Source organism: Sipha flava, unplaced genomic scaffold, assembly GCF_003268045.1.
Source record: "Sipha flava isolate LNK unplaced genomic scaffold, YSA_version1 76_pilon_pilon, whole genome shotgun sequence".
Taxonomy (NCBI): Eukaryota; Metazoa; Arthropoda; class Insecta; order Hemiptera; family Aphididae; genus Sipha; species Sipha flava.
The window spans coordinates 1,420,806-1,444,631 of NW_020273616.1; the positions used below are offsets into that span (position 1 = coordinate 1,420,806).

The 23,826-nt window shown below is 28.1% G+C and overlaps 1 protein-coding gene across 3 annotated transcripts; it reads right to left on the reverse strand.

The window, feature by feature from the left end:
- Nucleotides 1-633: 633 nt before the first annotated feature.
- On the reverse strand, nt 634-21,448 carry LOC112692744 (sialin-like). Of its 3 annotated transcripts, none has more exons than XM_025567519.1 (10): nt 21,210-21,448; nt 13,626-13,786; nt 13,243-13,473; nt 11,585-11,672; nt 6,334-6,557; nt 5,705-5,854; nt 3,824-3,956; nt 2,992-3,233; nt 2,572-2,698; nt 634-999 (listed from the first exon to the last, which is right to left on the reverse strand). In XM_025567519.1, exons 1-10 carry the CDS (start codon nt 21,250-21,252, stop codon nt 914-916), a joined length of 1,485 nt encoding a protein of 494 aa, XP_025423304.1. In that variant the 5' UTR covers nt 21,253-21,448; the 3' UTR covers nt 634-913. The 3 variants fall into 3 exon arrangements, with proteins under 3 accessions (XP_025423304.1, XP_025423305.1, XP_025423306.1); XM_025567520.1 differs by having other exon boundaries at nt 635-999; nt 21,159-21,448; XM_025567521.1 differs by lacking the exon at nt 21,210-21,448 and adding an exon at nt 20,817-21,124 and having other exon boundaries at nt 635-999.
- Between the last annotated feature and the right edge of the window lie 2,378 nt (nt 21,449-23,826).

Below are 23,826 nucleotides of genomic sequence, written 5' to 3' on the forward strand. Positions count from 1 at the left end.
TAAGTCGGTTGGTTATTTTTGAATTTTTGAATTAGTATTTAATTTTAATGAATATAAAAAAAAGTTTAGCCATTTTATTCTTACTATATAATGACATAATACATATTGTTTGTTATTAGTTATTTATAAGTTGTATATACATACATTTTTAAAGTTAATTCATGTAATAATTTTTGATGTTTTAAATCAAAATATATTTAAACGTAAATAAGAATTTAAATATATCGATTTTTAAGACAGAAAACTGAAAAACATAAATGTTTACTGTTCATAGGAAAAATGTATAGTGGTTCAATTCGTCTCCATATCTATCATTATATTTTTTAAATTTATTGTTAAATGTTATTTCATTTTTGTTGTGCTCGAACCATATACATTTTGGATGCAGTGTTTCCAACGTATGCCATAGTCCCCGATTGAAAACGAAAAATGCAATAATATACTATGAAATTGCATTGTTACCGCGTTTCCGGCAAAATGTAGACATAAGAACTGAAGCTCAAAAATAATGTTATGTTGATACATGTTATTGTATTGATATGGCAGAAATACATGTTTCATGTGAATAAATGGGAAAATGAATGAAAAACTACACATATTATAATGGATGTGATATAATATACATATATGTAATACTATACACGTAACAAAATATAAATTCTAAAAATAAACAAAACATAACGCAACGAAAACGTATAAAAAGTAATGTTGCGGACGGCCGGTTTCGCTCAGTAAAAAAAAAAAAAAAAAAAAAAAAAAATACAAGCGGCGATATCCGTGTTAAATAATAAACACGCGTTACTGTCGTACAAACAAGATGTACTTTGGCGTAGCTTTGACTGTGGGTAAAAAAATAATACGGTTTTTGATTTCTTGCCGTCGGGAATGTATATATATATAAAAAAAAAAACATTCACGATAATTTACCAAACGCCGGTGAAATGAATCCCGCGGAAGTGCCGTAATCCGTCTTCATCTGTATGAAACTCCGAACGCTAACTGAAAAAAATATGAAATAAATGTTACTGTTTAGTTACATTAAATTATTATATGCGTACACCTGTATTTCAGGGGGTGCCTACAATACTTTTGGGCCCTATCTTAACAAAACGTGTAGGTACTCCTATATTTAATAAATGATAATGTATAAATAATTAAACATACCTAACACAAATTGTTTATCTAATATTGTGATAAATTAGATCCAATGAATTTTTTCCTTGAACCTCGTATGTATATTTTTCTCTGATGGCTTCAATTACTTATGATTTATATTTTTATAATCGATTGTAGCTATTATATAATCATAATAAGATTTTGCACGAAAATTTAGAAAATTTGGTTTTATTTTTTTTTATTATGAAACGTAAATTATTTTTTACTCAAAATTTTAGAATAAATTACATTTAATTTGAGCAACATCAGTTAAAATATAGGTCCTTTTCTCTTAGACTTAAAATACTAGGTCCCCATTTACAAAATTTCAGAGGGTTAGGTCCAAGGGCGTATTTAGACTTACTTTTAGGGGGGGAGCGACTCATATTTTTTCTTTAATTCAGGCTCAAAATTTAAAAGCAAAATTTTTGGTAATATTCATATCAGGTGAATCCTTAATATTTGTGCTTTTTTTTTTTTTTAATATTATGCCGGATCCACTTAGAATGGTCTTTTGTGTAGTTCTTTTTTAACACCTATCTGTGTTTTGAAAGTTTCGCTTGTATTTTATCTAATTTTTCACTAAGTATGGACTGGGTCTTCAATCAAAATAATATATATTATTTATCGTTATGGGACATATAAAAGTTATAAGGAATTGAGCGTTTAACGCTATAAATAATTTAAACGTTATTCAATTTAAGCGTTTAAATGTTATATAAATTTAAACGTTTAAAAATTTTTCCGTTTACCGTTATTGACAATTAAAATGTTATGAAAAATTTAGCGTTTTGCTTTTCAAATGTAGTAATACTATAAAATAAATCATAATTTTTGTTTCTTAATAAAATACCCATTATTTATATAAAAATTGTCTTGGTTTAAAAATTCTCGGAGGGGGGGATTGCTCTCTCCCCCTCCCTCAAATACGCCACTGGTTATGTCCATGGGCACACCCGGCACTCTCCTTGCGTAATGATTGTCATTGGTATGCATGCAAATATGTGTACGAGTCGCCTTTTTTTAAGAGCAATGATCCCTACATCGAATCCTTCCTGAAAATTCGAATGAGTTGAAAACCAAGATGTACAAAAAACTCCATTGAAAAAAATCTGGTTTAAATAATTATGTATTGTATGATCGATGTAAATGTATGTAATTTATTTTCGATACACTGTGTTAGATTAAGTGACAATCAATAAGTAATTAAAATCGTTTGTTAAAAACTGAAACGTTGAAAACCTCAAGCAGCTTATTTAGAAAATGATCATAATATCAGGGATTGGTCATTTCCATTGTCAAGGGTGGTGTCTTTAAATATACGTTTATAATATTAGTGAATCATGAAAACAGATAACAGTGAACAAGTTATACTATAATAATGCTATAGTGTAATTAATAATTTTGGTGGTTTACCATTTTCGATTTTTGGATCATTCCACGGTTGTACCTCTGCAGATCCGAAAATGATGTAGAAAATGCTGGAGAAGAACAGTATGGCAGCTCCTAAAGTGAATACGATCCTCCATTCATCCACCGCCGTCTGAAAATAAAAACACCCAATTAAAATGTCGATATATAATATACAATCATGCTGAGGGACAAATGAATTCGATTATATCTGTACAATACATAATATCTACTACTTTCAATTTTTTTTTGTAGTCCCATGAATTATAACCCGAATCGAGGTCGAGCTTTTGGTTTATCATCGGTAATATAACTGTCGTTGATTTGTGATTTTCAAGGAATATTATTCTAAGATGTGAATCCGTTTTCATTCGAATTGTCCAACATTTCCCATTATCGACGATTCACGTGTACATTGTTACTCACCTGATCGTGTACGATTAATCCGCAAACCGTCGGGGCCAGCACACCTCCCAAAGACGCCACCGCGTTTGTGAAGCCCATCAAGATCCCCGCGTAATTGGGTGCCAAATCCAAGTGATTTATGTTGAACCCGACATTTGTGCAGCAGCCAATGGCCACCACAAACACGTATAGACAAATGGCCGCATTCGCGTTCTCGCCCATGTACCCCAGGACAACGAGACCCAATGCTCCGCCGCCCATTCCTACAAGAAACCATCACGATCATATAATACGCGTCTATTATTATCTTATTTTATGTTTTTATCGATAGTTACATTTTGTGATATTACAAAACACATAATTAAGAACACATGTATTAAAATCACTAGTCTGTATACGTGTAGAATATACAACATGACAGTGTGCAATCAAAAGAAATAATTAAAATACTAAAATCATGTTGTTCATTTTTGTGTGATAAAAATTTTAAAATATCTATATGCACCCGTGTATGTCCAATATACGTATGTAGAAGCATATACAAATCAATCATAATTTTAATAATTTCGAGCGGATTATATGGTCGTCGATTTTTAAATTTTTACCAATTCCTAAATTTACAAAGGTTTTCCAAATTTTAAGAGTTTATATACTTGGCTGTAGCGTGAGTAGTTAAAAAAGTTAAAAAATTAAGGTTTACTTTAAAACTTGCATCTATAAAATTATAATTCTATATTTGTCTAATAAAATAAAAGTAACAAGTTGAACGGGACATCTAATACTGGTTACTATATAATATCTACAATATGAAGCGTATTTATATGAATTTATACATATTTAATATCAATATTACCTAAAGTATTCCAAAATTTACGTGAAAAAGTGAGAGAAGTCACATTTTTCTTGTTCATATAGTCGGCAAAATATGTAACTGGAAATTGACACAGCCACATGGCCAAGTACGGTAATGCAGATACAAATCCATCCTGAAAACGTTTTCCATATTTTACATTATTTCAGTTTATTAATAATTTTTTTTGTTTTTGTGAGCAATCATGTTTAGTCATCTGCATCTGCAGTCATCTTATCTGAATAAACGATTTTAGCAAATAATACAGTTCATATTGACGGTTCTCATAATTCTTCAACTCAGGAGCATGGCCAGAATATAAATTTGTAAAGATTTATAAATATGATTAGGATAATTGCAAAAAAATAAAATGTTATTTGCAACGAGAGAAGTTTATTAATTCAAAAATATTTGTATCAATTAAAACCTAAAAATAATTATTATAGTTAAGATTCACATTACATATAGTATTTTTATATAAAATAATTATAGCCTATAGGTCTTTCTTGAAAATGTTATTTGTCTATGTTTTAGATCAATAGTAGTGTTCACTTTATTGTAGACTCGTTATAACTATATAGGATACGCTATAATTATTTGGGTAGGTTATTAGCACGATTCATGTTGGTGATAAATAGCTCGACACCATGACCAAGAGTAGTGAACTTGGTCAGGCCTCTGGGCTGTGGTCCCAGCTGCCCCTCTTCTCGTCGAGCCTGTCTCATGGTCTAAAAAGTATTGAGTAAAAACAAAAAGATTATTGGTTCATTTAATGTATTTATTAAATTACTCAACGTTTCAAAGCATATTCGGATGCTAAAATAGGTCACTAAACGACTATAAACTTCCACTGATTGGTTGTAAGAATTTCATAGTGGAGACATGGCTTTACCTATTTTATCTAATCTTGTGGATAAAATGTACAAAACAATATTTACATATAGGTACGTTATTACAACCACTGCTACATTTAATACTATTACATCTGTAAGTACGAATTATGTAGTTTTCAAGTATTTTTAATTAATCGTAAAACAGTTTTAAATAAATAGTGTGAAATGTGATTTTGCTTACATCAAAGTAAATTATTTATGTATCGTTGAAAGCATCAATGAATTTTCTACAAGCGCAAATAGTACAAAAATTGAATAATTGCACAATACGGGGAAAATAATAATAGTAAAAAAGAAAGAAAAAAATCTAATTATTTTATCATCTTGTAATTTGCTTTAAAAACTAAATTAATTTTTTTTTTATTCATTTTATCAACAATGGTTTGTATTACCATAATAAATTTTTTTGAATTATTTCGTACTTTATCTCTTAGTTTTTTGAATTATTTCGTACTTTATCTCTTAGTTTTTTGAATTTTTTGAAATTTTAAAAGTTCAATACTTAACCGTTTAGAAATATTGACTATTATCGTTTTTATCCGTAGCCCTTAAAGTAAAACAACATTTTAAAATGTTAATACTGGACTATTGGTTTTAAAATAATTTCGAAAATACTTCATGGCGACAATGCTACTTTCAACGATTTGTCTGTTCCAAATTATTCACCAGATAATTAGTCAATTTTAAATATGCACCAATAATTAGTGTTGACGAATTAATATAAATATAATTACCATACCTATTACATTAAATTTTTCATACTTTTATCCTATTATGTAACAACAACAACATTTGCTATCCTATCATACCTAACTATTTTATTTTGTTTATAAAAATTGAAATTTTACTATGCATGTTTTGTCTTTTTTTCTTGCATATTTTGACTTTTTAGTGCATATTTTACAATTTAAAATGCATATAAATCCGATCTTTACTCCTAAGTTATGTTTATGAAGTTTAGAAACAGAGTGAAAAAAATAGTATTCCTTACCGATTTAATGTCAAACTTGAGCACGGAACTTATGAACGTTGGCATTTCACTGAGCAGCAGCCAAAACCCACAGTTGTGACCAGCATGTGATATTGTAACAGCCCATACTGGCATTGAGGTAAATATCTTTTTCCAAGGAGTTATCAAGTTCTACGATTAAAAATATTTTCATAAGACATGGTTTTAGCTTAACGAGTGCATAAAGTTATAGAATTAACAGGGCTAAAGGTGTTATTCCTTAGGACGCGACTGTAGACGCGCGACTCGAAATTTTGGTTACTTATCAATAACCTGTATAGTTACAATTAAAAATGGTTACAATTAAATATTTAAATATTATAATTATTATAATTTTTAAATATTTGACTTAATTATTAATTAAGTCTCTATTAGATTAAAGTTTACTTAATGTGAAGTTTTGAAAAATTCACATTTTTGTAGTAACGATTTTATATTCCACAATCGTCAATAGTCGATATACGAGTATAAACAATTTTTGATATTTAAAAAATAAAATAATAATATTTGTAGTAGTCAGACAGTTTTTGGAAGTATATTTTGTTGCTTATACAAAAATAATTAATTTCAAATTGATATTGACGAACAATTTCATTCGTAAATTCGTTTACCTTTTTATCCGAAACAGTTTGAGTCAACGACGACTTGATGTAGTTTTTCTCGTATTGTGTGATTAGTCTATGTGTTTCTGGACTTTCTGACCCTAGCGATAGCCATAGTACCACCCAAATAATTCCAAATACACCGCTTACATAATAAATAGACGGCCAACCTGAACGGGTACTTGCTAATATCCCTGAACCAACTAATGTAACCACTGTGCCAAACTGAAGACCTATAAGACACAGGATATTATTATTAATATATATTAAAAATACTATTATTATTATAGTTGATCATAAGAGGGACCTCGATAAACATCTTTTATTTTTTTCTTTGTTAAGTTTCGAATAAACTACAATTTTAATACATTTAAAAAAATAAATATCACAATTATTAATAGTTATTTATCATAAGTAATTTATGGGTAAAACTATATAATTTTATAATACATAATAATATACTGAATTAAAATAGGTTTTTATTAAATTGTTTTATTGGAAATTGTTTATAAACGTTAATAAAAATCAGAATTTACAAAAAAAATTTAAAAAATAGTCAGCTTTTGACATTTTGGCCAGAAGATAAGAATTTAATGGTTGAAGGGGAACTTTCTGCACAAATTACTGTTTTCCTCTATAATTAAACATTTTTGAAGGCAAAAATTACAAAGCACTATTTATAGATAGTTCATATTTAAACAATAGATGAATCTCAATTGATTTGTATAGAATTTAAAATAAATAATAATAGTATATAAATAATACACATATGTATAAATTGTATATTTGACAAACTTTCTTATGAAATAAATATCCAAGTATTTAACAATTATTGGATACCATATAAAAATATCTTTATTGCACCGATTCACACGTGTTTCAGGACTTGGCAAATCACATTTTATACTTCTGGTAGGAGTAATACAAAACAGCACAACCGTTATGGTATGTTTTTAAATTACGGCCTCTTGGTTAGGTTAAAAAAAAAAAAAATAAAAACAACATTCGTCCCCATCTTTAACGAAAGCCGATCTTGGTTCTAACTTTCATAATTATACATCTATAGTCTCACAACCCATTACATAAAAACTTTTATAGAAACAGCTGCAAATGTGCAATATCTAAAAAAAAGATTAAGCCATAGTATTCAGTACAATCGAATATACAAAAGCATTAAGTAAATTAATGTCTCTAAACAATATTTAATTTCCCTCACGTAAATCGAAAAACCGATTTTGCATTTATTTTGCAAACAAAAATATTGTTGATCAAATCATTCATTGTCATAAATAATACGAAAATAGTTTTTCACGCTCTATAAAGCCAATCAAACACATAATCATATATAGCGTTCAACCGATTCATGGCATAATTTCCACTAATTACCAATCTGTCAGTTAAAATATTATTACCAATAATATTCACGAAAGCCGTTTTCGCTAATGACGAATATATCCATACATACAGAGAACTTCCGATAACAATTATATATTTATTCCGATGTTATTGTCAAAATGCTGAATTCATTTTAATACATTTTGAACTAACCGGCTATAGGTATATATTCAATCATTCATTCCTAGCCAAATCATAAACATTCATAGTGAACTAGAAGTTTTAGCGGTACAACTGGAATGAAAGAAAAACTCATAATATGCAACATACCTATACCTCCCCAACCCGAAAAATTCAACATGTCGGACATAGAACACGTCGTTCTATAATTCCCTAAATCCTAGTAAATCATAATAGACGATTTTAACGCTCAAAGTCCGATTTAGAGTTCCAGTAAAATAGATCCCAAAGTTAAAGAAATTGAAAAACTAATGGAAAAAAGGAATGGAAATGAAAATGGAAAATGACACCATAATACTTAAAAACTCACCTTACTTTCTGTACTCCCTCATTTGCACATAGAATTTAATGGAAAGTACTACCCGATACATTCAGTAGTAATCATATACCTACTAAAATTAATTTCATTCTAAGAAAGTGACACAAATAAAAACAAAGATGGAACTTAAAAAATCTTTACTGATCACTTTTTAATGAAATGGTAGATGACTATTATTAAATTATCCAACTAAATATCAATGAGGAAGTCGAATCATTCACAACGATAAAAACTCTAATAGCAGAAAAAACTAACTAAAAGCCACACAAGCAATAAGTTTAATCTTGGTGGAATGACCAGGTAAAATTAGCTATAAAAAGTAAAAAAGATGTATTGAACGCATACAAAAAAATAAATCTCAAGAAAACTATTCAAATTAAAAAATTAAGAGCCAAATCTAAGTTTCTTATTAAAATGAATCGATGATAAAATGTACTAATACAATAAACAGTAAGGAGAACCCGTTCTTAATCTGAAACAAAATGAAATCACTAAAAGGACTAAATCTAGATCAGGAAATGCATTCGAATCAGACGAGGTAGCTCATAAATTCGATACCTTCATGGATAACTTAAGCAAAAACATTTACAAGTAAAAATGATTAGACGATACAACAACAATAGAAAACATACCCATAATATCTATCATATCATAATATCCATCAATCTAATCTGCCCTCATCATTTTAAATGATCCAATACCCTTAAAAAAAATGAAAACAGCTCTTAGTAGACGTAAAAATAAAATACCCCGGTCCCGACGCATACATAGGCTATCCATGGATACCCGGACACAGTAGAATATATTATAACGAAATAACAGATCAAGAAGCATCTAGAGCAGCCCTCTCTACTGACACCCCGACTTTAAACCCAATCACCTGCGCTAGTATAAAGAAAAATATCCAGAAGTTTCTACACCTCAAATGGGTGTCACTGGATGGGACAAAACACCAAATAAAATACAATAAAAAACAATATCAACATATAACGAAACCCTGGCTATAACAGAAAAGATAACATTATTATAAAATGTTAACTAATAACTAATGGCTTAGTAGCCGATGTAATTAAGATCAATAAAAAAAAATATCAATACGTTTTTAGATAGAATAAGATAGATTTATTTATTTATTAAAATAATTATTTTTATTTACAACATTTCAGAAATATTATAATGAACCACGTTATTTTAATATTTTATATAATTTATTACTTTAAAATTTTACATATTCGAGGTAAATCATCAAAAGACTTAGAGTGACCTTCAAATTTGTTTTATAACGATGTGACTAAATACTAAATTGTAATTAACATATATTTACATATTTAAGTTATTCTATTAAAGTAATCCCTCGTTATCCGCATTTTTTTTTCCGCGGTTGGGTCCACGATAACATATTATTAATGTGATTGCGATTGCGATAACGTTTTACCGTTATTACACGAACACTGTAGAAATTTATTTTTGACAATAATTGTAGATGATAATTGATGTTATATCACTATAGGTATAACACATATACATTATACATACTTATACTTATTGCAGATAAACCACAAAAAGTTACCTACACATGCACGATTAATAATCGTCAATTGCTCATTTGTAAGGTGATATTTGTGCGTGACGCATGTACAGCAGTGTTTAATAAATTTAGTAGTGAAAATATTTTTAAATGGCTTCTCAATGTAAAAGGTCAATAAAAGGAGAAGAAATGTTTTTTTATTAATCGTTCAAAAAATTGAAATTTTGGACAAATTAAAAAATGGTGATACTGAACGCCACTTGCTAGAACGTACAATATAAATGAGTCTAGTGTTTGAGAAATACGTAAAAATGAAGAAACAATACGATGGATAGTAAATAAATTAGTTGTAGGAATTAAAAAAAAATTAAACATAACTTCATTTTTTACATTGATTTATGGTTTCGTTATCCGCGGATTCGTTATCCGTGCAGGTTTGTTGGAACGTAACCTTCGCGGATAACGAGGGATTACTGTATAATAATATACATACATACTCTTTTCCAGTAAATATATTTTTATAATATTTAACAGCGACATACTTAGAAATTTTTTTGTTACGATTAAAAATGTTCTCGCTCCACTCTAAATTATAATTATTTGTGAACATTACGGAGTATGAACTTAAAATAAATATACAAGCAAACTATATTTTTCATTTTATAAAAATGTACCTATATTATTGCAAATCGGTTAAAATCCTAAACAGCCAAAATCGAAAAAATAAGTTCAATACTTAAATATAATAACCCACTCAACTCATGGGTAAATACCTCACTGATATTTATTAATACAATTGTAATAATAAATGCTATTAAAATATTAATATTAAACCATAAGTTTTAATCAAAGGTATTATTTCATAATCACATATAAAATCTCATTGGATTAAAATTATTTTTACTTAATGATACTTATATTTTAATGCATATTTTATAGGTATAGATATAATATTTTTCAAGGGCTGTATATAATTCAACAATATGTGTATCAAGAATACAAGATGTTAAATGGATTAAAATAATGTGTTGTGATACTAAAATTATTATCATCCTAAAGCAGGTTAACATATAATTAATTAAATTCTATATAAACTACTTAAAAGAGGATTATATAAAATAGCGTTGATTGGAATAAATAATAATTTACAGTACTATGTACCTGTTGCCCATAGTGCAGCTGGTATTTATTGAATTTGTATCATTTAATGTTTTAACGAAATGTACAGATTATTCAAGACAAATATATTTTTACACAAGAATATATAAAAAAAAATAAATAAAAATTAAAAATGAATACATGTTTAATATTCGTAAATTAATAAATAAATAAATAAATAAAAGCTTAGCACCTGGATCAGTGGCGCATTTTCGGGGTGGGGGAGGGCTTCCAGGTTTCAACCTTCCCCCCAGAAGAAAAAAAGGGTTCAAAAGTTATAAATTACTTTCTACAAACGTACAGAGAAAAAAACAATAATTAATGTTATGTGGTTGTAAATAAGTCTTCTTTTGTATTTATAACAATAATAGAATAATATTAATCGTTTATGCTAGCTTATACATTCATAAATTGTTACCTATTATTCAATGTATAAAATTTTTTTAAATTAACTTCTCGGTTAATCGCATTAAATAGTGCACCGCACAAAAAATTTATCAATGGTATAATGTTAGTTACAAATTTGCGTCTTTGAGTATGTATATAATTTAATTTTGAGGATACATGTATCATTATCATCATCGAGAATAATTAGAATAATTGCCAAAAAAACAGTTTTCAAATAGATTTTTACTTCTTAAGAGGACTCGTGCGAAAGTTTTCGAAAGATGGTTACCTACCTCCTAATACAAATCCCACGAGACGACCGCGTTCATTCGGTGGTGCCCACTTGGCGCTAATACCGTGTATCATTGGCATAGTAAACGCCTGTAAATATATAATATACATAAATATAATAAACAGTATAGATTAAATAATGTGTACGTTTAGGTTATAGAGTTATAGTAATTATTAGGGCTAGGATAGTATAGAATTTTGTTTTTTTTTTTTAAGATTTACAGGACATAGCTTTTCAAGTACAAAATGTGATTTGGTCATAAACGAGTCCAAATATATAGTTTTTATTTTGCTTTTTTTTTGCATTTTTTGCACTTTTATGGATTTAGTGTCATTTTGTACAATTTTTAGGTCATTTTTTAATTTTACGAGCATTTTTTATACTTTTTTGAAATCTAGGTAATATTATTATACATTTTCATTTACACTAGATGTTCTCGATAAAAGTTTTGAATTTGTTACAAAAATAATATCATGAATATGATAATAATAATAATATGATATAATAATAATAATTTTAATTATAGAGATAGTGTGTTAATACTCGCTATCGATAATAAAACCACTTATATATTACAACATTAAACTTCGATACCACGAGTTATCTTAATCGTTAAATTAGATGACAGTGGTGTGAAGTGTACCTACGTATAGTTTTGTTAAATACCTATTTAGTTAGTGTCTTTTGGGATTGCGTATTGTGCTTGTACCGAAATATACCGAAACAAAAATCATCGCAATCGAGTCGTATGTGGCTTTATGTTTCGGGATTTGAAGCCAAAGTATTTTCTACCGATGGTTTGGTGTTATATTGTAAATTCTATGAAGTTAAAGTTGCAGCAGATAAAAAATATACAATTCAGCAACATATTTCACACGATAAACATTTACGTATTAGTCAAAAACGAAACGAGCAAACGACTTCTTTAACACAAACGTAATTTTCAAAATAAAAAAAATATACGTATATATTTTTTAATATATAGTATTTTTTGTTGTTTAATTCAGAAAATTTGGCCATTGCATGATAAGTCCAAACTTTAAACTTTAGTATTCATACCAAGAAAATCCTAAATTAACATTATTTTTTTTTGTTGCTATTTTTTAATAATTTTAATAATGTTGAAATATTAATTAATAAATAATAATTAATAATTGTAATGCATTTTTATAATATTTTAAAATCATTTTTTACCTTTTGGGCATTTTTTAAAGTCATTTTTAAGTTATTTTAATGTAATTTTTTTGGGTCATTTTTAGGTTATTTTAATGTAATTTTTTTTAGGTTTTTTGGGTCATTAAAATCCTAGCTCTAGTAATCAATCTATATAGTTTAGATATTAGTATAGTATATACAAGATATAGAGGTTTCGTGGATCACGAGTCTTGTTTTTTTTATTTTTTTTTATATACACTGTGTATGTATACTATTCATAAAATTAGTTTATCCGTAAAAATTACCACGAATTTTAAATAACATATTCTGTTATTTGATATCCATCTCAGTGTATTATATCTATTATATAATAAAATAATAAAAAATATCCTAGGTCGAATTCAGATTTTTTTATAATAATTAATCAGAACAGTATTTAATATTTATAATTACTTATACAATTTTATATTTTAGAATAATTACGTAAATAATTGATTATCGTACTTGAGTGATTCCCTGTAAAAACCTTATAAGCACAAGCACCGGCCAATCGAAAGCCACCACTAATGCCGGGGTGATTAGACTGAGAGCTACGGTCAATGTCATGCTCATGGCCAATAGCATTTGATTATTGTATCGACGACCAATCATGGCAGCGGGCAGGTTCATGATGAGGTAGCCCCAAAAGAATGCGCTCAGGATCAAACTTTTCGTGTATTGTGTCCAATTGAACACCTATTTTAGTCCACGTTTGCACATAAAACATAATAAAAACGAATAACAATTAAACTGAATTCAACAAAAGAGTAGAACGATAAATATAAGGCCAACCATAACAATGTAAATATAGATTATGTCAAATCTTAACACAATTTACTATTACTAACAGGAATGTGATAGTGCAATTCGACTAAGAAGTCTGAAGAGTTTTTGTCCGGTGTCATAGCCACGATTGCAACGGATATGCTCACCCGTAGCAGGTAAGCTGCGAAAAGGCATAGGAATAACAGAAAACTCTGCAAGTACCGAACGCCCTGAATTTTTCCTCCTAAAATGCAATAATGATAATGATAACAATATTATTAGAAATAATTTATAATAATTAATAATAATATTAAAATCTTATGATTGAAATCAAAACTCATGTACCTATAGAATTCATAGCTTTAGCTACAATAATTATATATTGATACTCTTTAAGTACAACTATTGCATAGATTTAGATATGGAGGGGGTGATTATTACATTCAGATCTTTAATATATTCCATATATATGACCACAAAGGTAAATTACCATACAAAGATACGACCAATAAGCTATTAGGTGTGTACATTATTTTAACGTATGACGTAATTTTATACAACCAAAAATATTACTTTACAATATATACTATACAAATACGACTTAATATATTACATTTAATAACAATTATAATAAATGTTAAAATAAAAATTATACAGCAAATAATTGCTCAATAATTAGTAATTTGATTATAATTTTTTGACCTACTAAAAGTGATCAAGTTATTATTGTTTTAAGACACACCCGTATATTTATCGGATTTTCAATTAAATTTCCATTTTGACATTAAAAGACAATAATAGTAATAATAACAACAATAACCATTCGCTAAATGATTACAAATATTTTTTGTATCTATAATGTAACAGTACGGTAAATTTCGAGGGGAAAATGGATGAGTTATTAAGTAAACAAGTTGTTTATCAGAAGTAGTGGATAATTAAGTTTTTATTCTAAACTATGCATACGGGTATTTTTATAATCAATTCAATGACAATATTTATATTTATTAAAAATACGAATAACAAAAAATTTACTATTATTATATATTATCTTATATGATTGTGATTTAATTTTTTTTTTGTCCCAAGTAAATCATCATAAACCTAGTATTTGATGTTACAAAGAACCAAATCTAAAATCAATCATTATGGATTATTTAATACAATTTATCTCATATTTTTCATACTTAATCAATTGATATGAATGCGCATTGTGTTAGAAGTAATAACATTTTAGTTTAGGTTTGTTTAATAAAATACTATTTGGCCACGAGGGTTTATTGTGTGGTTGCATATATTATAATAACAATATCTGACTGATTTGTTTTGCTTAACTTTGTTTTATACGTTATTTTTAGAGTTATCAGTTTAACACCTCTTTTTTTTTTATTTAGAATTTAAATAACAATAATGAAATGCGACTTAATTAAAAACATTGTTAAATATTTATTTTATTAATCGGAAGTATACGATAAAAATGTGGTAAGCTAAAAAATAACTGTTTAACACATTTTATTAGTAAAAAGTATGTGCACTTATTACATTTTTATAACAATTATGTTTAACTTATTAAATTTTCATTCTGGTATTTTCGCTCAACCGAAAATCTTAACTGAACAATATAATAAAATATACCATAAACATAAATATAAATCACATCAATCACAAAAATTTTGATACTGATACCGGTTTTTGTATTTAATTCAAGTCAATTTATAAGAATTTATTTTGAAATGTAAATTGTTTTTATAGTAAGTAACAGTAAACACCTTACATTTAATTATATTTTATATTTTCTACATTGTAAAAAAAATTCGTACTTGCAGTAATATAATTTCCGTTTAAATTAAATTTTTATTTTCCGCATGTAGATATGTAACCCTAAAGTCAAAGAAACTAAGTACAAATCAAATTCACATTTCGTTTTATCATCACTATTTTATATAGGCAAAATCACAATGTTTCGGTGTAGAAAATTTTGTCACACCAATATCTACATATAATATCTCTAATATGAGTACATCGTATATCCCTTTAAATATATTGGTATTTTTTATGTCACAGAATTGTTTTAAATATTCTCCCAAGTGTCACCACGTCGCAAATTTTCATTTTTGGTCACAGAAATGGAGGTAAGGCATATATTGTATTTCAATTTTACGCGTTTTCGGCGAGATTTTAGACGAACATTGCAAATTTGATCTAGAACTAACATGATCTGATCAAGTAAATGGTAAATGCAAATCTAAAATTTTCTACAATTTTGTCAAGTCACAGCTTTTCTCCTACTTTACAAATACTATTAGCGAGAGGTATATACGCGGGAGAATTTTCTAAATTACTCATATAAATTGGCAGCGGAACTTAAAATTAAAAGGATAGATATATTACAATTATAAAATTAGTTGTATCGACGAATCATACAAATCATACACAATGCGAATTTAAATACAAAAAAAATTAAAAATCAAAGTAGCGTACGGTTAGGCGAACGTCCCATTTTAGCAATGAAAAATAATTGATCTGATACCATATACCTAGTACGCTTCTATATAAAATATCATTAAAGGTTGGTTAGCTTTCAATTATATAATTAAGACATTAGAATTCACTAAAGTTATGCAATGGCTTATCTTACAAAAAATGAAATTGAAGGATATTTTGTCAGAATGTGCTATAAAAGGAAAAATATTTTTACCAAAAATACCCAATTACATATATATAAATTCATAATGAAAATGGAACTATCCATTATCCATCATTATTTATTTTTAATTAATAAAAATTTAATTAATATTCATAAATGGATATATAATAATTTTATCATTTATTATGACAGATCAAGCCAATGCTCCAACTCATGAGTTTATAAATATTCAATCCTGTTCATTAACTACAGTTAATGAACAGGATTGAATGTTTATATACACTTATTTATTTTTGTTAAATACAAAACTAGTTCATACCTTTTTTATGTTGTCGATACTCAGAGCCGTGTCAAACATTGCAGTACCCCAGGGAAAAATTTTTCTTCGGGGCCATTGGTAGCATATTAAGTGCAGATAAGGGCGCTCACTTTCTTTTACAAAACTACGGCGCCCGGGGGCAATTGCCCCTTTGACCCCCCCCCCCCTCACACGATCCTGTCGATGCATTATTGTTTATTATGTATTTTTATTCTCGTTTCAAATACATATCGAATAGTTTTTTTTATATTCATATACTAAGCAGTTACATCATACAATGATGTTGTCATCATATAATATTCTAAAAACACAAAATATTAATGATTATACTCAGGGGTATGTTTACATGTTTCCCGTGTATCTATATGCTTATGGAAAATTGCCGCTCTAAATAACTAAAATAATAGTTACAATATATTACATTAACTGAGTTATCATTTAATTACCTACTATAAAATACATGTTAATTAGATAAGTATGTAATTTCTTAAGATTTAAAACACTTTTATTAATAATTAATAACAAAATAAATTCTTCAAATTTGTCATTATAGCACGTGCCTATAGTGTGCCTGCATACGAGTATAAATACGCCACTGATTATACTGTTAACTCATAACAATTATTTGAATTCTATCAATTGATTTCAACCTAGGTATATGAAAACAATTTTCTTTTGGATTTTAATCTTTAACTATTGGCTATTCGTTTTAACACAAGTTTAAACATGATACTATTTCATGTTGACACTAATACCGATAGTATACAATTATCCAATTACTAAGCGTTTAAACATACGGAAAAAATTAGGCTCAGTGGTATTAGTAATGTCGTAATTTAAATAGGAATATTTGGATAATATTTGAATAATAGGAGTAATATTTGTTTTTTGTGATCACCAGTCAGAAATGCACAAGTACATATTTCGAAGCTAACATTAAAATAAAAATTAAGCCGAAGAATGCAGTAAAATTGTTTTACAAAGTATTACAAGGCAAAATTTAAGGCAGTAATTATTATAAAATAACTCATTGTAATACTGTTAATGAACAAGAAAAATTAAGTTATCAGAATATTATTTTTAAATTATTGATTACGAATTGACAAATTGCGGTAAAAAAACATGTGCTAATTTGCAAACGTTGAACACTTTTGACGGGTAAATTTTAATGTTGTTTTTTCACTATAGGTATCTAAGTACAGTTTCAGCAAAACAAACAACAGTTATCATCGGTTGCACCCGTTAAAAGTATAATAATTTATTATACTAATAAACATGCAAAATTAAAAAATACAGAAAAAGTCAAATCTGTATCATCCAGTATATTCATTACTCTAAAACATTTGGTCGACAATTATTCAATACACAGTACAGATGGTAAAACATGATTCATATTCGCCACCAATTTGATTAATTCAGTATAATTATAAAATTATAATTTTAAGATTTCATCGTTTTTACACGATAAAACAAGGTTACACACAACCATTGATATAATAGTCTTATTAAAATAAATTAATAGCAACTACATGATTCTAACATTTTGTAAATCGTATTTAATTTTTAATAATATGATTCTATACGATTTTGAATGCAGCATTGCCATTTATCATTATATTTTTATATAATTTGTAGGGCATAATTTTATATATGAAGCGCATAGAGCCAAAACAGCCTGACGCACAAAAGTATGATTGCGCAGAACGGACATTTAAAGTTTTGACTATTTTTAAAATTTTATTTTTTATTTTTATTAAATCCACTCCAAGGAAAATAACAATAACTTATTGATATGTATAAATACTTGCCTTTTAAACCATCAATAAAGTACTAGTCAATTTAAAGTTGGTGAAGTTTTAATGTGGGTTAAGCCAACTTATTGGAAATTTGTTATTCACTTTAATTCACACAACATGAAATCACTATGTAAATAATTATTAGTATTAGTTTATTTGTAATTTTTTTTAAATAAAATTGTAGTTAATTTTTAGTATAGAATGATTATTAACAGTGAGATTGTTACTAAACTTAATAAAATAAATAAAAAATAACATTATAATAACATAATAGTAGTTTTCAGTATAGGATGATTATTAATATTGTTAATAAACTTTACTAAGTATTAAAAAACAAAAACAAAATCAACTTTTAATAGTGTATAATAATAGTTCTGTTTATAATATTTTACTTTTAATAAATTTGATTAACATGAAAATTTGATATTTAAACATTTATAATATTATAATTACATAATACAGTTTTCAGTATTGAATAATATTAATAAACAATATGATTGTTACTAAACCTAACAAAATAAAAATATAAAAATAACTTTTATCTGTATATCTTACTAAAATTTAGATTAAATCTTCCTCACTTTCATCAAAATCCACTGCCATAGGGGTTGGGCTTTTATGGTTCTGAAATTATACTTCATAATCACTCTGATAATCACAGAGTCAAAAACTATTACATGCTGCTATTTGGCGAATCATTTTTTTTTTTTTTGTGGAATAAGCCATAGTGGATTACAAATATTATATCAATCCGAAACGTTTTACCACATAAAACAGAATTTTATTTTTGTGGGTTAGACTGTTTTGGCTTCATGCGGCTCATTTAGCTGAATTAATCAAAAATAAATCTAGTAAATAATTAGTAACTGGGAATATATATATATATATATATATATATATAAAATGAAATGATTAGGTACCTATATATTTATATATTATAGTTTTTGACACGCATAAATAACTAATTACTAATAATAAAATAATAATTACACTTTAGATTATACAGCGTGTGTAAATATTGTTAAACTATATTTTACAAACAAAAGTACAATGGTCAATGATTAATGAGTACACGAAATAGTTTTGATTAAAGTAATATTTCAAGTTAAATGAATTAAATAAATAAATAAGAACTTTGCCCGTGTAAAGTCTTAAATTGTATAAAATCAATTTAAAATGTTAGTTGCAGAATCGATCATTATTATCATAGTAGTATTATCACTTACAAGAATTATTACGGAAATAGCGAATTGGCGGTGATTGCAATTCATAACTAACTAATACACATAAAATAACGAAGTATACAAGAGCCATAATAAAATTTAAAAATTTCTAAATCACCACATATGTTCTATAATTGTACTGATAAACATATTATGTATAATACTAAGTAGCAGAAGACAATATAATGCTATTAAAATTAGAGATCAATATAATCATCCTAAGGACGAAATTATGTGAAAGATATAAAGCATATCTTTGCAAATCTGGATTATACCTAATGTCAATAATTTTGTAATAACAGTTGTAAATAGAAAAAATTATTCTTTCTGTGAAAACCAAAAATTGTACGAAGGTACCTACAGGAAAACCCACCATCACGTCCTAAAATTATACTATAAAGGCGGCCACACACTACGGTTTTATTTGTCCGTGTACGGTGTACGGTGTAGTTCGAACAACGTACACCGATAGTGTGTGGACAATAAAACGGACGAAAAACACCGTACACGGAATAAAAACTGAGGAGTTTGATTTTTGTCCGTGTTCGGTGTTCGAAATGAAGAAAACTGAAGGTGTGTGTTCATATCCTCTGTACGAACTAAAACCGTCGTATTATATTAATAAAATAACGAAACACCAAACGACGGGAGCGCACAACACGAGTGCCGTATCAATATACGTATCAAAGATACAGAAATTATATTAATTAATGGTATAATAAAAAATAAGTCCATTTTCTCTTTTGTTTTTACCTTTAATTTTAAGAACTAATGCCACGGCAGTAGCTGCTAAAACTAAATTTACAGTGTGCGAAACAGGAGCCATAATATACGATTAAATAGACAAATATGTCGACAACGTAAAAAAACTAAATCTAAACTAATAAAAATTATGTAGTGTGTGGGGTCGACTTCGGTTTTCGGTATTTATTTTTAAAATATGGTCCGTGTTGTTCGAACACCGTACAACTATACAAAATGGATAGTGTGTGTCGTTCATCGGTGTACGAACTAAAAATGTGCCATCTACACCGTACACTGTACACGGACAAATAAAACCGTAGTGTGTGGCCGCCTTAAAACGATAATAATTTTTCCATCTTGAACGTTTATTTTTCCTTTAAAGCTTCTTGTCCTACTTTTCTTTAATCCTTTAATATTGCTTACAAATATTCCGACAAAAGTACATAAAAATCATAGATTCAGCCGATGCAGATAAAAATAATGGAAGGGTGAAACGTTCGCGATTTTATTATAAAAATGAGATGGAACAAGAATTTTTAGGTTACCGATAATCAGGTGCGCTTGATCGGGGTACGACGTATGCCCCTATGCAGTCGACACTTAATATTCGTACCCATATCGGGTTTACGACTCATTCAGCTGCAGACGTTTTGAAATCTAGATTCCATACGGTACAAATGATCGATGAGTAGAACACTACACGAACAACGGAGTGAAAATTACTACTGCCTACGGAGAGACATGCATTCGAAAGCCACGGTTAATTGGTCAATTGACACGAAAACTGCACAAGATAACCAAACGCAAAATGGGGTAAACCGCCAAGGACGTTGCTGACTCGAACTTCAGCTTACACTGGCGTTCCCATCACGAATTCTTATACTCACTGTAACGCGCACCCGGTTCAATTCATACGAGTTACGGCAACGGGCACTTACGTTCGGCGAACGCCTCGTTCAGAAGATGCGTCTTGGATTGCATGACGACGGGCCGGGGTGAGCTTGCGCTCGCGGGAAAAACGATCGGCGGACGTACGCGCGGCGTCTATAATGGTATCTTCACGCTAATAGATGTCGAAATAACACGCGGAACGAACGAGCGACTGTTACCGGAGATCGTGAAATGAAAGAGCGACCATACACGGTAACGTACCCGTACGAACTAAGTTTTAACGTTCCATATGTTGCGCGTTATCATCGTAGTCACTATTATCGTTATGACTTGAAAAACGTACGGTAGTGGTGGTGTACGGTGCGCACCCGCGCCACAACCTCGTCATCATCGCAGCTGTTGGTCCGAAGCTCACGCGCGCGAACGTTCTGTCGCGCCTTCTCGCGACTTCCCGTCGACTTTGATCCGCGCGGTGTGTTCAACGCAATTGTTATACACTCGTAAAACCATAGGCAGTCGAACGTCTGTTTCAATGAACTTGAAGGATTTTTCAACAGATAAAATCGAATAGTAATGCAATTATTTTCGTTTAAAAAACTGGTTTTAATCGCACGAAATACGTATAAAATAATAATAATATATTAGTTTCGTTAAGTAAAGGTTGTGACACAAGTGCGGTGTGCATGCGACGTGCGTGTGGAACAACTATGAGATAACGCACAAAACACCATAATTACTTTGTTACTATACTACGTACGCAGTACGCAGCATGGAGAGCGACACAACATTAACTTTGAGTACTTTGTGTTTATATTGGGGTATAATATTTTTGAATTCATGGGCTACTGGACCATGGCAGTACATTATTTCCGTTGCCATAGTTTTTTAGTTGAACATTAGTATTTACAACATAATTTTAAATCAATTTTTGTGTAATTCTACTCTTGAATTATCCTTAAAACATGTTTTAATAGTTATTTGAACAAAACTACAGGCAGTGCGAATGGAATAAAAACAAAAAGCTCATATGTTTATAAACGAAAAAACTGTCTACACATTTTGTAACATATATTTTTTTTTTCAATACCATCTTCATTCTTCAATATTGTTTCTACATTATAACATGTAGATAATAGCTACTATAAATTATAACTGTTAATTGATTAGATAACATTGTAAAACCAAATTGTATTGAAATGTAAATGTATACGTATATATATATTGCCAACCATAATAATTATCAAAGTATTAGACCTATACTATTTATACATTTTCAAGGTAATTAATAATAAGACCACCTAGAGTGGTTTTAGAAAGTTCTGAGGGACTCAGTTTTTATCATCAGCATTAGTTAGTGTTCTTTTTAAGTTGGACGTATTTCCAATAAAATATAATTTTTTACCTATTTACTCGCGTAGGTAAAAAAAAAATTGGAATTAAACAAAAACAATACAGTTTAAAATGATATACTGTTTAAACATTAAGATGTTTGGGGCTCATATATTCTAAATGCACCACTGATTCTAATGTAGAATTATAGAAATAATTCTATTAATTTATAATATACTGTTATATAATACATATTAAATTTGGAAGAAAAAAAAAAGATAACGATTATTTTTGTTCCCCCCCCCCCCCCAAGAGAAAGATTGAATGTACGCCACTGATGTCTATTTTATTTTTTTATTACAATATTATTTAAATTAAAAAGAAAAAACAAGTATATTTTAATATATTTTTTTTTAAGTTAAAATTTTATTTTGCGAGCTTTGAGCACAGCGAACTCAGTAATGACATCGTCAAAATTGATTGTCGAAGACAATCCATTCATTTCTAGGTAATCATTGGTTAATCAGCATTTTGAACTATCAAAAGAATCAAATATATATATATATATATATATATATATATATATATAATATTATTTAATGTAAAATAAGTATTTCTACTAAAATTTCAAAAATAACAAATAAATTTCAATGGGCCCGTAGGCCCTTAAAATAGCCGGGCCCCTGTACTCAAGGTCCATCAGCTCTCCCCCCCCGTGTGGGGGCCCTGGTACTAATAGTAGGTATATTTTTATTAATCTTTACTTTATATATTTTAGTGTTATGATAACATGAAATCAATTTATTAATATATAAATAATTAGTATTATAATACTTATTTAACTAAGTTCTTGGTATACTACATGCTTAATTAAAAAAAAAAAAAATAATAAAAAAATCTTTATGAAAAAAATAATAATATAAAATAACCTGATACATTAATATTAATTTAAATGGTTATAAGTAAGTTCCAGATTTCTATATATAAATATTTTTGAGTATGCACATATTTATAAACACAAAAATAAAAAAAATTGCAAGTTATTTTTTATTTTCCATTAAAAAAAAATAAATATCTTAAAAATAATTTAATTACACAGTGTATAATATTAAATAAAAATAAAATATAGTATTAATTTTGAAATGAGTACCAGCACAAAATAAAAATATTTGATATAAAATGTTCAAAACAGGAACTTCTGAGAATATGTCACATTACATTGATTTCAACTTTAAAATGTAAACAACTTATTTATTCGTCGCAAAACATTATACGTGCGTCTTTAAATAAAAGTTGTAAGATTTTGAATTGTTGGATTGTTTGGTTCACTACCTA

Excerpts from the sequence above, each read along its gene's own strand:
- LOC112692744 (XM_025567519.1), bottom strand. The coding sequence starts at position 21,252 with ATGCAATCCAAGACGCATCTTCTGAACGAGGCGTTCGCCGAAC. Across the intron at positions 6,558-11,584 it reads CGTGGGATTTGTATTAGGAG|GTCTTCAGTTTGGCACAGTG; the intron begins GTAGGTAACCAT and ends TGTGTCTTATAG. Across the intron at positions 2,699-2,991 it reads GATTAATCGTACACGATCAG|ACGGCGGTGGATGAATGGAG; the intron begins GTGAGTAACAAT and ends TTTTATTTTCAG.